The 17,030-nt window shown below is 27.9% G+C and overlaps 2 protein-coding genes across 2 annotated transcripts; one reads left to right on the plus strand and one right to left on the minus strand.

The window, feature by feature from the left end:
* Window positions 1-4,122, plus strand: Gt (transcription factor giant). The gene is made up of 2 exons (XM_083080267.1): window positions 1-212; window positions 2,928-4,122. Exon 2 carries the CDS (start codon window positions 2,947-2,949, stop codon window positions 4,015-4,017), a length of 1,071 nt encoding a protein of 356 aa, XP_082936393.1. The 5' UTR covers window positions 1-212; window positions 2,928-2,946; the 3' UTR covers window positions 4,018-4,122.
* Window positions 4,123-5,401: 1,279 nt separating this feature from the next.
* L(2)k10201 (zinc finger protein 511 lethal (2) k10201) lies at window positions 5,402-6,983 on the minus strand. The gene is made up of 4 exons (XM_083079689.1): window positions 6,871-6,983; window positions 6,526-6,677; window positions 6,081-6,282; window positions 5,402-5,993 (listed from the first exon to the last, which is right to left on the minus strand). The coding sequence occupies exons 2-4, from the start codon at window positions 6,663-6,665 to the stop codon at window positions 5,547-5,549; spliced, it is 789 nt and encodes a 262-aa protein (XP_082935815.1). The 5' UTR covers window positions 6,666-6,677; window positions 6,871-6,983; the 3' UTR covers window positions 5,402-5,546.
* Between the last annotated feature and the right edge of the window lie 10,047 nt (window positions 6,984-17,030).

A 17,030-nucleotide genomic window follows, 5' to 3' on the forward strand; every position in this document is an offset into this window, starting at 1 on the left:
TTCAACCCCAAGATTAGATGGTATAGGACTTTCACACGGTGAGCACGATTGACCGGACGTAAGACGGCGTGAAACCCTTTTCCTGTATTCTTCAAGCTGCGATTACAATTTAAAGATAGAATAACTGGAATATCTTAGAGAGAAGAAGAGCATCGTGTCGTCATTAGTGTTGTGTTATCAGTTCGTATAACCTTGGAATAAGGAATTATTAGGTAAGCAGAGCGATATGTATTTATAGAGTGTGATAAGAAGAATTCTGTCGGATGTTAAATAATACTTTTACGCTTTCAAGACTTCTGATCTTATTCATATTAAATGACAAGATTCTCTTTTTGGTTCGTGGATTAACAAGTAGCTGTAAATCTTGATTAATAGTCATAAAATGTCTATTTTTATTAATAATAAATGATGAAAATGGCAAGAATGAAGTAGTACTAGAGCGCTAAAAAACAAATTTTTCCCCTTTTTTATTAATATATTACAAAATATATTCAATTCTATTTATAATTAAATATAGTTACAATAAAATATAAATAAAGTATGGACGTTTCGGGCCATTTTTAGTCCATCTTTATAACAATATTAATGTTAAAAAAATATAATGAAAAATATGATAAAAAATGTAATGTTAAAAAGATATGATGTAGTTTTTCTAAAAATAGTGTTAATAATAATGCATTCTTTCCAAAAATAGTGTTGATTAATGAATGTGAAAATATTTGTGTATCTACCACGTAAGCCACATGCATTAACCCAGCAAACACAGAATATTGCAGCAATATTGCGGCAATATTACAACATTGCAGCAATGTTGCGGCAATGTTGCTGCAATATTTTGGTTGGGTGGGAATGACTATCATGATTTAATGACTATCCAATGGTATAGAAACATATAAAATTAATTAAGTATTTCGGAATAGACATGCGCAAAGTCCTATTGACGATATTGTTATGTTAAAAATGAACCAAAAATAGCGCAAAAAATATCCGTATTTAATTATATTTTGTAAGGAAATTGAATGTTTTTTAATATATTAATAAAAATAAAAAAATTTTGGTTTTTTTTCTTGCGCTCTAACTACGCCCCTACTCTTATTTGCCGTTTTTCGTCATTTAGTTATTACTTTGAACAAATTTTTATTTTATTTGATTATTTTTTATTGTTATTTATGCCTATTTTTATTGAAAATTCAAGACACGTTACTTTAAAATAATCAGAAGAAAATTTCACATTTTATTCATCTATCTTATCGGAATTGTAATATATAAAAAATTTTTTTGCAAGAAAATAATTTTTACTCGTTTTTCCCCATAGTTTAATATAATTACAATTACAGAAGAGTCTCAAATTTTAATAATGATTTTCCATAATTTTATCTTGTATTAGGTCGCTGAATTTATTTGTAAAAAAATATACATACATACATATATAAATATTCTGTTAAAAAAATAAAAATAATCTTGTATTTCGCGTTTGCAATTCTCAATAATTCATTTTAAATTATTTTATTTTTATTTTAACTGAAATGTATTTTATATAATTATTCAATCGCTGTTACGATGCAATAAAATTAATTTATTTACAAGATTTAATGTATTTACAAGATTTATTGTAGCGTTTACAAAATCAGCGCATTAATTTCAATTTAATTGATTGCTTTAATTTACATTAAATAAATGTGAAAAAATATCCCAGGTAGCAAGATGATCTCCAGACGTCTTAATGATGTACAATGACGTCATTAAAACGTTAATAAGATGTCTTTTGACCTGACTCTGCTACCTGGGATACTATCTGAAATATATTAATGTATTATCTGAAATACATAAAAATTATCTTATTTATGAGTTTATTTAACACATACACACACACACACACATACTTATTTTTACTTTTAATACTTTGACGCGACACATATGTATTTAATCATTTATTCATAGCTACTTAAGTATTACCTTTTTACATAATCAATAACATATAAAATATTTAGATATGATGCATTCTTTCCAAAAATAATTAATGAGTGAAAGTATTCATTCCATGTAAACCGTGCATTAATGACTATTTTGATTTAATGGCTATCTAATCAACTTACGTAAGCATTTTCGTCCTTAAACGTTTCTAAAGACTTTCAAGTATTGATAAGTCGCTTTAGAAAGCGTCGGAGAATAATGTGCAAAGTGCAATACAAAAGCACTCATTATTATCATCGGTATTAATGCATGTAACTTTACATATGAATTTTTTAAGTAATCATAAATTTTGAATAGTCAGATATTATATAAATAATTATACATAAACATTAAATTGTGAAAGAATGAATCTCATATTGCGTATCGAGATTTCCTCCTGATCAGCATTTATTTGATTTTATTTTCTAACAGAAATTATTGAAATTAAATAATTAATGGCAGAATTGTATATTAATTATATAATATTGCATAATATCAATTATTATTATATTATGATTTATATTTATTTTATCATAGACGTTATACGATTAATTTTATGTTACTTTATATTCGTGTACACAAAAAGATAAAACATATTAAATGACTATTAATATTAAAAGCGTAAAATTAAATGACATAAAATGTATGTTTTCTAAAAAAAGAAAGAAAATTTTACAAAATATTTTTAAATCTGAAACAAAAAAAAAGAATTAATATTATGCGTGTGTGTGTAGGTGTAATCAGAATTTAAAATATCTTTGAAATTTAATTAAAATTTCATAAAAAATAACTTTATGATTTAACTCGTAACTCGAATGTTATAACAAACAGCATAATTTTTTAAGAATCTTTTACATCATTTTACTTTAAAATTTTTAATAATTTTCTTATCTGCAATATAAAATATCAATAATTAATTATTAAGTATTTAATTAATGATTAACTATTAATTAATAAATTTTATTTTATTGTAGATAAATCACACAGATAACAATGCAAAACGCCACAAACGATATGGAGCTAAAGAACGCGAACGATCTTCAAACTTGGGATTTATCTCGTCGGTCGAAGCAAGAAACCAACTTGGAATCAGAGGGCGAATCTAAATCTCAGAATTACTCGGCTCTAGACTTATCACGCAAAAATTCCGTGACATCTACAACAATCACAGGCACAAATACAAGGACCTGTTTATTTCGGAGCTTGCCTGCACAACAATATACAAACAGGCAAGATCAACACTCAAATCTATCGGATGCGGAGAAACAGAGTCCTTTTACGAGCGATATTATGCTGTCATCATCATCATCCTCCGAGTCGGATTCGGCAAAAGAAACGACCGAGTGTAGACCGTCCTTTTACAATACTCGCAGCAACATTACGAATAATATACCGCTGTTTGTTCCATCCCCGGGCGTAACAATAGGAATGCCATTTCTGCCGTTATCTTCATACCTAAACAGCGAAGCCATAAAGATTCCGGTAGCGACCTCAACGATTGCATCAACGTTTACATCGTGCACAGAAACATCATCATTACAGACAAATAGAACTACCGAAAAGAATCCGCTAGAATTTATGAATGGCCCATTGACCCAAGAAATGTCAACGCCATCATTGGAAGTGATAAAAAAGACACCAAGGCCTTTCAAAGCATACTCGAAGAGTCCCTTTCCCGCTTTAAAGAGGCATATCGATACTGCGTTCACCTACAACTCGAGTGAATACTTTGAATTTCGGGAAAAAATGCTTACGTATAAAAAAATGAACGAGAACACACCGAATCCTAAAATGCGTCGAACATCCAAAACTGAACATCCGGGATTGCCTACCAGTACTGCTGAAGAAAAGGACGCTGCTTATTGGGAACGAAGAAAGAAGAATAACGAAGCAGCAAAACGTTCACGAGATGCTCGAAGGGCCAAGGAAGATGAGCTTGCGATCTGGGCAACCTTTCTAGAAAATGAGAATACACGATTAAAGAGCGAATTAACAGGATTACACTGTTTGTTACAACAATTGGGTTACGATATAAATCAAATTAAGAAGTATAAACATTGGTGAAACTCTTCAAGTATGTGTAATGATAGCAACCTGATTTAGCAAAATGTCGATATACATGTAATGCATATATAGTTAGTATATATATAGTTAATAATTAATGCTTATGTTACATTTTTATGTACAAGCACATATACATACATTACATATATATTACATATTATTTATTTTTGCATAAATTATATATGTATATATGTGTGTATACTATGCATCGAAATATGTAACATGCGTATAATATGTATGCATATATATGTATATATAATATATGTATAATATATATATATATATATATATATATATATATATATATATATATTTACATACATTATGTAAATACATATATATAAGATTATTGTTATATATGAAAATACATTTATATGATAGATTTGTATAATGTGTATTCTTGTTTTATCAACTTTTCGTAAATAAAATATTTATTTATCTCCAAATTTATTAATTTTTCTAATCGAGAAGATGAACGATCGTTTAATAAAGATTTATATTGAGTTATTATATTTAAAATTTATCATCAATTTATCATATTATATATTCTTAAACAAACAATTTTCTCGACTAATTTGAAAATTTATATTATGTAAAATTATGTAAATTATATTATGTAAAATTTATATTAGTTTTGAAAGAAAATGAAAGAATTTTAAATGTATTTTCGTAATTATAATTTTGCTCACTTATTCATGCATTAATCACTTTTGGAGTTTTTTATTTTAATGAATGTGCTTCTTGAATGCGCAGTTTGTTAGATTCAAATCAATTCTTAAGTTCTATCATAATTTTTTTACAACAAAAATCAGATAAAACGTTAAGAATTAGACGAAATTTCAATATCAATTTCAATATTCAAGAATTCGAAGAATATACTTGTGCGAGATCATTTATTCTTACAGAGTTAAGAAAAAGGGGAGCGATGTAGTGACTTTTTATTTTCGTCGAATGTAAATTATGTAATTGCGTCTTATGTTGCGTTTTCTAAGGCTTTTTAAAAAAATCGAGGAAAAAATAGGATATTGTAGATAGAAAATGAAGATGATCTTGAAGAATGTTAATTGCACCTTGAACGTGCGAGTCAGTTTGCTTATAGATAGATCTCAAACTAATTTATGTAATTGTAAAAAACGAGTAGTCTCTTCGAGGATTCTACATATTGGATTTATATGATAAAAGAAATAAAAAAAGGAAAAATGCATCTAACCCGGCATAATATACTATAAAAAAAAAAATGTAATAAATTATAGTAAATACAATAAATATAATAAATACGATAAATTCATTAAATTAATTTACATATACACACACATATATGTATATAATTTATATATATGTATATATGTGTGTATATATACATACACACATATAGATATACATAGAGCGTTCATTCTTTCTTTTTTTTTATCTCGATAAAAAGAAAGTATTTATTTGTCTCAGTAAAAATTACATATTCTTAGAAAAATATTTCAAAGTGTTCCATCAATGAAATTCAACTTAAATGAATCTTGTACATACACAAATTGTCAATCAGGCAGCGAATCTGCAAGTTCTGTCATAGTTTCTGACTCAAGAACATTCTTTTCTTTATTTTGATTACCTGTAAGTACCTTCGAAAACGATTTTTGTACTTGTCTAGGAACAAAAACTAATGATGTTGTTACTTTAGTGTTGATATTAGTTGTCGGAATTGTTTCCGAGCTAGCATTATTACTACAGACTATACTGGTAGCACCTTTTGGAAACATTTTGCTTTTTTGATTTTTGAAGAATACTTTAGTAGGTTTTCTTTTACTTTTGTCATCAACATCATCGATTTCCATTCTATTCTCATTCGATTCGTCTTCCTTGATACAATGTTGCATGTTGTCAAACCGATACTTCTTTGGAAATTTATGTATTTTAATGCAATGTTCTCTCCTTTCCGTTGGATTGTTAAATTTTATATTACATTCAGAATCATAACATTGATACTAAACAAAAATATTTTATATTATTAAAAATATATTATTAATAAAACTATTATAAGATTTAAAATTAAAAAGAATAAATATAAATACCATTGCTTGCTTCTCAGCCATAATTTTAAAAAAGGCATCGTGCGTCTCTTGAATATGAATCTCCAACAGACGTGGACTTGGTCTAGATGCTTTACACTCTGTACAAGTGTATCGATGAGAACTATTATAATGCATCTCATAATCGAATAACGTTTGAAAAGTAACCTGACATCCTGGGATGTAACACGGGAACTCTTTAATTCTGAAATAGAATATCAACTTTATTTTTTTCATTCCAAGTTACAGGTACATAAATATACAAGCAATCATTACTTTTATTTAAAAGGATTGAATTTAATTCTCTCAGAATCCAATTGAATTTTCTAAGAATTTTTATTACTTTGTAATATTCTTTAAAGATAGGAGTATATAATTTCTAAAGTATATTTGCATTAAAAATAAACTCTTAAATTATGTCAATTTTTTTCAGAGGATCTACACTCACACTTGGTGACATAATTCCTCCTCGTCGTCAATCGTGATGCCTTTCCTTTGAAAGACTTTGCAGACTTTATAAGAATCGTCAAAGAAAGGATCATCCACGGGTCGAATTCCCACTCCCAACTGTTGAAGAACCTCTTCCATAATTGCGAAATACTAAAATATAGAAATAAACCATACGTCTCTTCTTCACAAGAATTCAATGTAATTCTATCTATCTTTTTATGTTAAATTAAATTAATAAACCAGGATAGTCACATAACGATATAACTGTAGATAGTATAATTAAAACAATATGATATTGTAATTAATATAATAGTCATATGATTATAATTAATATAATAATTACATAACAATAGGACTGTAATTATTATTTTCAAGTCAGTTTAAAAGTTGACATTGAAAAACATTATTAAATTTAAGAAAAACTCATGTGCGATCCTTTCACTGCTTTTTATTTACTAACAATCAGAGAGAGAACTCCCTCTGTGGACATTAAAAACGTGGACGTGAATTACAAAGCCAAATTCCACGAATGTTCTCAGAGGGTAACATATAATGTGCACAATTTCTGGTTTTGTTCCGTGCTATGTGCACAAAATGCCGGTTATCAATCATTTTTTAATTATTTAAAAATTTGATTATTAATACATGTATCGAATTTGTTAAATTAATCACTGATTCTTCTAAAGTTTTTATAATTAAGATTCGAAAAATATATAGATGTTGCAAAATATTTTAAGTATCTCTTCTTTTATATAAAATATAAAGAATTCTTATGTTCCATTCTAATATAGCCAACATTATTTATATATTTTTATTATAATTTTCATACCAGCATAATATTTTTAAGCTTAATGCTTTATATAACACAATGTACTAAATTATAAAATTTAATATAATTACAAAATAGTATTATTATTAATAAGTAGGTTGTATGCATAACAGTCTTTTAGTTTCTAATCATTTCCAATCACTATGCATTTCTATTCAATATACTTTCTCCTTCGAATTCTTAGATTATTATGGTTTATTTTTTTGTTTAACATCATAAAGATTATCATCATTTGTTATGCTTATGGAAAATGTTATACGACTATTTTACTAAATGAACGGAATCTTAAGACGCGATCTAAGATTATACTTAAAAGATTATCTTAAATATAAGAATAGTCTATATGAATATCGGCGTACGTTACTACCGGCATAGGTCTCAGGTTCACGAGAGTACGCAAACCTCCTCACTCGGCAAATGCCTCCGTTAAGGTGGAGATACATCGAGGAGGAAAAATTTTTTTTTAATTTTATTTTTATTTTCTTTCAATACATTTTATTTTCTTTTAATACAAAAGTGAATATAAAATATAATTTGAAACTTAATACAAAATAAGTTATTACATGGAATAATTTACTACGCGAAAATGTCCAAAATATACGTATAATATGAAATTTTCTAAAATTTTTATATAGTCCAGACAAGCCTGATTAGCGATGATTAATTACGCGATATTTATCGTTAATAATCGATATGCATTAATAGAATTTAATAAGTTTTATGTAACGTATATAATCATGATCAAAAGAGTCATTAATAAAATTATTGATCATTTCTTCGATTGTAGAAGAAAATATTTGCATTACTGGCGCGTTTTGTGTAGATTATCAAAGAAAATATTCAAAACGCGAAAAAATAAAATGAGCTTCGATGTAAATCAACAATTAAATTACAGAATAAATCGCGATTTAAAATTCGCGAGAAAACGCGACGAATAAATAAATCGATAATATTCAAAATATTCATATTGCGTATAATTTTTATAATATAATAATCGAAGCCATCAGATACGCGGGTGACAAACCGGTAATAAAAAGAAGAGCGATTTTAAAAATGGAGAAAGATTAACATCTTGTTTCTATATCAAATTTCGCAAGATCAATTTGCGAAGAAAAGTTAAGTGATCCATTGAACATCGGGAATTTTACTGTAGGAGGGAACGAATCCCGGATCTTTCGGACTATTCCCAATAGCAATGATTTCAGTAATAAATCAACGACAATTATCGTTAATAATCGTCATTATTTTCAATTCACGAAATTGATATTCACGTCAGAAAACATGTTCTTCCATTATTAAGAAATATATTTCTTTATTGAAAATTAAGTGGATATAACAATTTTTTATAGAAATGTGATTACGAACGATTACATTTATAAATAATAAAATCCATGCATCATTAGAATTTGTGTTGAACACATATAATGTGCGAACACATATAATAATTTTCGGGTACCGTTTCGCGCGCGCGAGACGAATCAAACCCGATAACAGCAAGATTTGAAATTTCAATTGGAATAGTTTGCAAAATAAAATAAATCAAATAATTTTAAATAATTAATTCTAGAATAATTCTCTAGATTTTTATTCTTATAACGTTTAAATTAATAATTTTTTTCTTTTAATCAATATCTTACTGATATAGGGGTACCCATTCGATTTGTCTCGAAATTTTTAAGTATTCGTACATTTTATGTAACATTCATATATAATTTCGTATATATAATATATAATATTAATAAAAATTAGAAAAATATTTTGGATACGTTAATTTGCGCATGTATTTTATTATACATACATATATAAAATGGCATATATTTAAAAACTAATGTCCTAAATTGGCGATGGATGTCCAATACCTGTAAATAGTTTCTTAAAAGAAACTAAAAACTAACATTAATATTCCCAGTACCTAGAAATAATCTTTCAAAAAGGATAAATTATATTAATTAATAAAATATATTCGTTCGTAACCATTTTTTTCAAAGAAGTTAATAAAACCTAATTACAATACGAAATTACTTGAAAAATAGAAATTTATACACAACGCTATATCTATATTTAATCTATTATACTATTAAATCTTTCTGGCATTAGATAATAATAATACCAATCCTAATAATGATAGAACATTTTTAACGAAGAAAAGAAAAGATTCATTTCTCTCATCTAAATATATGTTATTTTAATTCGACTTTAAAGAAGCATATGGCGTTCGTCGTTGAATTACTACCAAAATCATTGCTTTCGGAAATTGCCAGGAAAACCTGGCATTAGTTCCAATCTTACAATAAAAATCCCCAATTTTCAACGGGGCATCGAACTAGACGTCGCGAATGGATCTCACAAAAACCGATGAGAAATAATTCTCCATGATAAAAATCGTTTCGACTGCTCGGCGATACGAGCCACGCAACTTTCATTAACGTTTATTTAACGAAAGAAACAACGATAACTCTTTTATTAAAACGACAATTTCGTCTAAGAACGCGGGAAAAACATGGTGTTTTCGCAACCGTAATTTATTAATTTATTTATGAATATTTTTCGATACGAAATTCGTAAATATACAAACATAACTGAAAAAACAAATTATTAAATTCATAATAATTAACTCGCGATTCTATATAATATCGAAGGTGATCGTTAAATTTTTTGAAGCTAATATTTAATCGTTGACTTTTCACATCAAATCTTCACACTCTTATTCGATATTTCTTTATATTTAATTAACAATATTTAGCAATAATATCTGATGAGAGGGACAGCGATAAAATTCTTGTATTAAAACGACAATCTTGTATAAGAACGCGAAAAAACGAGGTATTTTCGCAATCATAATTTATTAATTTATTTTACGAATATTTAGTTCCGCGCGATATAGAATTCAAAAATATAATAGATAAGTTTAACGGAAAGCATATCATTAAGTTTATAATAATTGACTCGCGTTTCTGTAACGAAGGGGTTCGTCAAATTTTGTAAAACTTGTATTTAATCATTAATTTAGCATCGAATTTTTATATTTTATATAAAAATTTTCCAATTTTATTAATGACTCTTTGATATGGAAATACAAACAATTACTCTTTTATGAATATTTCAAAAATATATACTATAGAAATAAATACTTTAATTTAATGAATTACTGTTATGTTAATTACTATTATGTAATCATTAGACGTATACTTTCGATAATTTTTCGTGTAATTTACGTAAGAATTTACAATTGTAAATACAATTTTATTTAATATAATTATAGTCATAATTGTATTGTATTTTACAATTAAAATATCAATATTAGATTATAATTAAAATACAATTATAACTATTTATAATTTACAAATTTATAATGCTATTAATATCAAATAATAATATTCGATTTATTTAAATGTTTAATAACATCAATAATTTGATATTGATAGCATTAACATTTGGTTTTAATGTTTGACTTAATACACATATATTTTTAAGTTTTAAAATAAAATATAACATGTTAAGATATTTCTTAAACGTTAATAATTATGCAATTTCTTTAATATTCCTGAAGATAATTTAAATTTCATTTTTAACACATTTTTATTTTTAAACCATGTTATATTTATTTTTACATTTTTAAAAATAAATTCAACTTAATTAAAATAATTTTAATTTACCTCTAAGATTATTGGAATATTAAAAGAAAGAATGATTGTTACCTAATATAGCCCTAATAACCCTACTATTAAAGAATTCTAATGATCTTAATAGCCCTAATATTAAAAGAAGAATTCTAATGATCTTACTTAATATAGCTCTAACAACTCTACTTCCTGATTAACTAAAATTATTCGAGATTTGTGGAACCTATTTCTAATCATCAGCTAACTTAATCATGTATATATTTTAATCACGTGCCCTAATTACATGTCCTAACCGCGTGCCCTAACCGCGTACCCTAACTGCGTGCTCTTCAGGCCAGTTGAACCTACCTTTCGTTGATCCTGGCCACTTTCTTTCTCGATCTCTAATCAGAGATCGAAGAAGGAGATAAAAACTCCTTCTTTTGCCGGGATAATTACCGGCAAAAGAGCGTGAAATATTTACGCTCATTTAGTAACGATTGTTCGATTTCACGATCGTTAAATATTGAATATAACTTTATTTTAACTGAAATAAACCCAAATTACTACAAATTTCTATATATTATATTTTATAATAAAATATAAAATTAATATGTGTGTATTTATCATATTACAAATTATTTAATTAATTCATCATTTGGCTTTATATTAAGTTAAAGTAAAGTTTAAAAACAATATCTACAAACAAATTCTACGATGGATGAGCTATGAGGAATTAGAAGATAAGTGCGTATTATAAGAATAAATTAGCATCAAAAATTGATAAAATTGATAAAATTGTTAATGCGTGTTCTTTACTTAATAAATTGGACAAAATTTTTACAAAAAAATCTTTTCTTGATCTCTTCTTTTTTTAATTAATATTTTAATATATTTTCGCAATAGATGCAAAGCATAAGTTCGAAAGAACTTATTGAAATTATTTAATTTAATTTAATTAATTTAATTTAATTATTTTATTTTATTTATTTAATTTAATCCATTCTAGCTCATCCATTTTAAGGCAACGGATTTATCTACAATCTACAATCTACATTTACATCTACATCTACAATCTCTACGAATCCGTTACCTTAAAGTTAAATAAAAGTTTTTTTCACTCACCGACACTGATGCGCAACAGCGGAGTTGTTGTTATCGAAGCTAGTTGTCTGTAACATACAAATATAAAATTCATTTATAATAATGCTCACAAAATGCAATCAATATTTAAAAAAATTTTGTCGCGCGGAATTTTATATCCAATGTGTAAAATAATAAGCAGATAAACACGTATGGAAAAATTTTATAAATTTTTGAAACCGTTTTTTAAATAGAAAATTTTATGACTTTTATAAAAATTTCTCTTTCTCTTTAATTCATTTAAATAATAAGATCGAATTATTGTTCGTTTATAACAAGTTAACGATTTATAACAATTAATATACAAATAATAGATATTCACCATCAGGTTGTTCCGCCGATGCAAGATGCCTCTCCCAGGCCTCCTCCTCCTCTCATGTTGTTGGCGCGCGATACTTTTAACGGCACTCCCGCACTCGCGAGCGATATTTTTATATCGCTATTTCCGCTATTTTACGCGCGATACTGAACGGTTTCCGCACTATTTCGATGCAATTAAAAATTTTATATTTGATCGCGCGATGTATATACTTAATATGTATATATTTTGGATGGCACTCCCGGTTTCGGTACAAGCGAAAATCCCATTTCACTTACAAAAATCAGCTTCGAGCCAACAGGTCGGGAATGCAACGATACAACGAGCTAAGATTAAGCCCAAACCGGAAAGAAGACGAAACGATTGACGAAAATAGAGGAAAATGAAGTTCACCAACTCTTTTTCACGCATAATTATCCTATCTCGTATCGAACCTGGACCCGCTAAGCACGATTTCAGGTGCTCCGCCCGGACATATTATGCCTCTCGCGGTTGCTATATGCTACACCAGGCTAGTAGACGGCAAAAGAAGAGGATACCCACATTTTTTAAATGCTAACATTCAGCAATTTAGAAAATGGGGAGGCAACCCCTTTTACCGAGCGAAAATCGTGCCTAGGGGAATCCACTCGACTCCTCGACAGGGTTAACACACGCAGTGCGTGTGGCTGTAGACGAGCAAAAAGAAGGGACTCATTGACGGCCATTCCGAGCAATCGATCGAGTTCTAACCAATTCGGGCCGAATCACTTGACGAAGCACGAAGCACGAGTGTATGTTGCATAGCAACGTGTGCAAACTCGAAACATCCCAGTTAATTGGTATCGGAAATAGAGACTCGTGACAATAATGAAATTGGGATTTTGAAAACGCGAAAACGCGGTGACGAAACGTCGCCGTCCGCGGCACGTTGACAGCACCGACGACGCGAAAGGGTACTTAGCTTCCCCTTCAGGCTCCTTAAGATTTATCTTAAATAGAAAAATTTATGATAAACCTCAAGGCACCATCCAAGTACTAAGCCCTCCCACCACGACAAGGTGTACCCAATGGGAGGGTTATATTATATATAATTTTATATATAATATAATATATAATTTGTGAAATTTATTTTGCAATATACTCTATAAATTTAAATTCGCAAATATAAATGATAAATAAAAATAGAAAAAATAGAAAATCTATATAAAGCAATGTTCAAAATTATTGATTTTAAAACTAATTATTGCGCGCAATTAATTTTTACTTTTAAATAGATATATTTTAATATTATAAATTGCCTAATTACAAAATAATTTATATTTCTTAGATATAAACTTTTAAAAATATGATAAATAAAAAAGTTTCTATTTTTTTACGTATGAAATATTTAAATAAATATATTAATATGAAATATTTTCTAAAATATAACAAGTACCTGAAAACATTAATTAATAAAAAACTTTAAATGCTTTAATTATTTTAAAATAAAACGGAATATTTTTTATATATATGTATTATATATATTAGATTCTCTCTGACAGACTCTCTGACAGTCGTTGTTTATAACATCTTGACAACGCGCGCAGAAACAATCTTCTTCCGTCCGACGTAGTTCCCGCTGAAAGAATTCAACGGATAGCGAATACATCCACGGGGACGGGACGCGGGGATGTAACAATATAATAAATAATGTATGTGATAAATAATTTATATTAATGACTTACATCGTATCTTATTGATCCATCCATTTCCAAAACCTCCTTTTTTCTTTTGCTTTCTTCGCTTTTTCCTCGTGGCACTTCAATCTTCGTTGCACTTATTTGAATTCCTCCTTGCCCTTACACTCATTCACGAAAAGTTCATCGTTGCACATGCAATTGTGTTTAGAGAAAGAATTTGATAATATATGAAACGTCTCACATCACTATTTCATTGTTCAAGAGCCACTGCGCGAATGATCGTAAGTCAGAAACATTACCGCGGTACTGTTTATATCGCAAGGTCGACTATGAAAGGAAAGAATTTGAAAATATATGAAACGTCTCACACCACTACTTTACTGCTCAAGGTTCCTGTGCGAATGACCGTAAGTCAAAAACATTACCACAGTACTGTTTATATCGCCAAGGTCGACTTATAATATACTTATAATTCATCGTTGAAATATTCTATGAGTGACTGCCGATTAAAAAAATTTAAAGCATTTGTCGAAATTTATTTAATTCCAATATGTATCGTTAAGTAAATTATTATAATAAGCATCAATAATCGAAAGATCATAACAAAATTAATCCTTTTATCCCTTTTTATATATCCCCTGTTTCAATTTTTATTCACAGGAATTAATGATTGCGATTCGATAAAGATATATCGTTGCGATACAGTTTCATGTCCTTTATCATAAGTTAATTAATTTATAATTATTAATAATTATATCAAATTATGTTTCGATACTAATTTCAATCGTATTTAGAAAAAATATTCGACAATATGCGAAGCGTTTCGAATCATTACTTTATTGCTCGAGTGTCACCGTGCGAATGATAACGAAGCCGTAACATATAAACAATATCGCGCTATTGTTTATATTACCAAAGTCGAACACCGTGTTATTGATCATTCATTGCCAAAATATTTTACGTACTGTAACATATACGTATATATGAAAATATTAAAAAAAAATTGTAGAAGTTTTCCAATTTATAGATTAATTAAACGATTATTTATTATACAATTAATTAACATACGAAGCATTTCGCATCATTATTTTAGATATTTTCTTTAGAGAATATAAAACTGCGCCACAAGATATCGCAAAATATCGCAATATGAATAAACCTAAACTACCCCTAAATACAGAATAATACTCTGCGCCCCCAGATATCGCAAAATATCGCAATGTAAATAAATCTAAACTACCCCTAGATACAGAATAATACTCTGCGCCCCAAGATATTGCAAAATATCGTAAAATATCGCATTGTAATTAAATCTATACTACCCGTAGATAATTAATATTACACTGCGCCCATAAATATCGCAAAATATTGCAAAATATCGCAATATAAATAAACCTAAACTACCCCTAGATAGATAGAGAATATTACTTTACGCCCACAGATCGGAAAATATCTAAACTTTACTGCTCGAATATCACCGAGCGAATGATAGCAATACCATAACATACAAACAATAGCACGCTATTGTTTACGTCGTCAAAGTCGAACATAATATTATTGATAATTCGTTCCCGAAATATTTTATATACTATAGAATATACACGAGCGGAATATTAAATTATAGAAGTATTTTAATTTATTGATTAAAATTAATTATTTATTAAACAATTCATCACGGAGCTAATTATTTGAATTTATTCGATTGTTTTACCGCGCTCTTCCGAAGTCAAATTCTATAATATTTAATTTTGCATTTTAAAAGACCCATTGACGACCATTCTGAGCAATCGATCGAGTTCTAACCGATTCGGCCCGAATCACTTGACGAAATAGAGCGTGACCATCACTAAGCTGACTTGAGCACGAAGCCCAAAACCGCGTGCCCATGCATATTCCGTACTGGACATACGTTCTGCGCGACCTATTGTTTAATTAACAAGGATTGCCGATTAAGAAAATTTAAAGCATTGGTAAAAATATATTTAAATATAATATTTTTTTAAAGAAATGTTATTATAATAAGCATCAATGATCGAAAGATCATAACATAATTAATTCTATTATCCCCTTGTATGTATCGCCTGTTTCAATTTTTATTCGCAGTAATGAATGATTGCGATTCGATAAAGATTTATCGTTGCGGAACATTTTTATGTCGTTTATCAAAAGTTAATTAATTTTTAATTATTAATAATTATAGCAAATTATGTTTCGATACTAATCGTAGTCATGTTTAAATTACAATCTACGAGACGTTTCGCACCACTACCTTATTTCTCGAGTGTCACCGTGCGAATGATGATAAAGCCCTAACATAGCGCGCTACTGTTTACATTTTATATTGCCAAAGTCGAACATTCTATTATCGATAATTCCTTGCCGAAATATTTTATATATTATAAAATATACACTAACGCGGAATATTAAATTATAGAAGTATTTTAATTTATTGATTAAAATTGATTATTTATTAAATAATTCATCATGGAATTTTATGCACAAAATATCTAAATAATATATTATTGTTAAGCAGTTTATAAAATATTACTATCTATATAAAAGTATTAATTAATACGAGAACATTTTATAGATATTTTAAGTATGTATATTAAAATAAAATCCAGAATATTTTATATGTTATATTAATATAATTTAAAAATTTAAATAATTTAGATAATTTAGAATGAGAGAGAGAGAGAGAGATTCGTAATATAAATAAATGAAATGAATTATTGAATAAATAAAATAAATAATTGCAGACCCGAGACAACATCACATAAACAGAATCATTGAAATTGAAATTGAAATAGGCGATCTCGGCATCACAGCACATCATGAAGTAATTATTGACGACAGCTGTGTTTCATAAAATGTTTCGCCGTCTATTGATGACAACAATTGATGGTAGTTAAAGAATTAACTATCCATTGATTTTAATACTCTGTTGTT

This window comes from Camponotus vicinus, unplaced genomic scaffold (genome assembly GCF_025532165.1).
Source record: "Camponotus vicinus isolate PSW18456_S1 unplaced genomic scaffold, iyCamVici1.0 SCAF_10, whole genome shotgun sequence".
NCBI classification, from domain to species: domain Eukaryota; kingdom Metazoa; phylum Arthropoda; class Insecta; order Hymenoptera; family Formicidae; genus Camponotus; species Camponotus vicinus.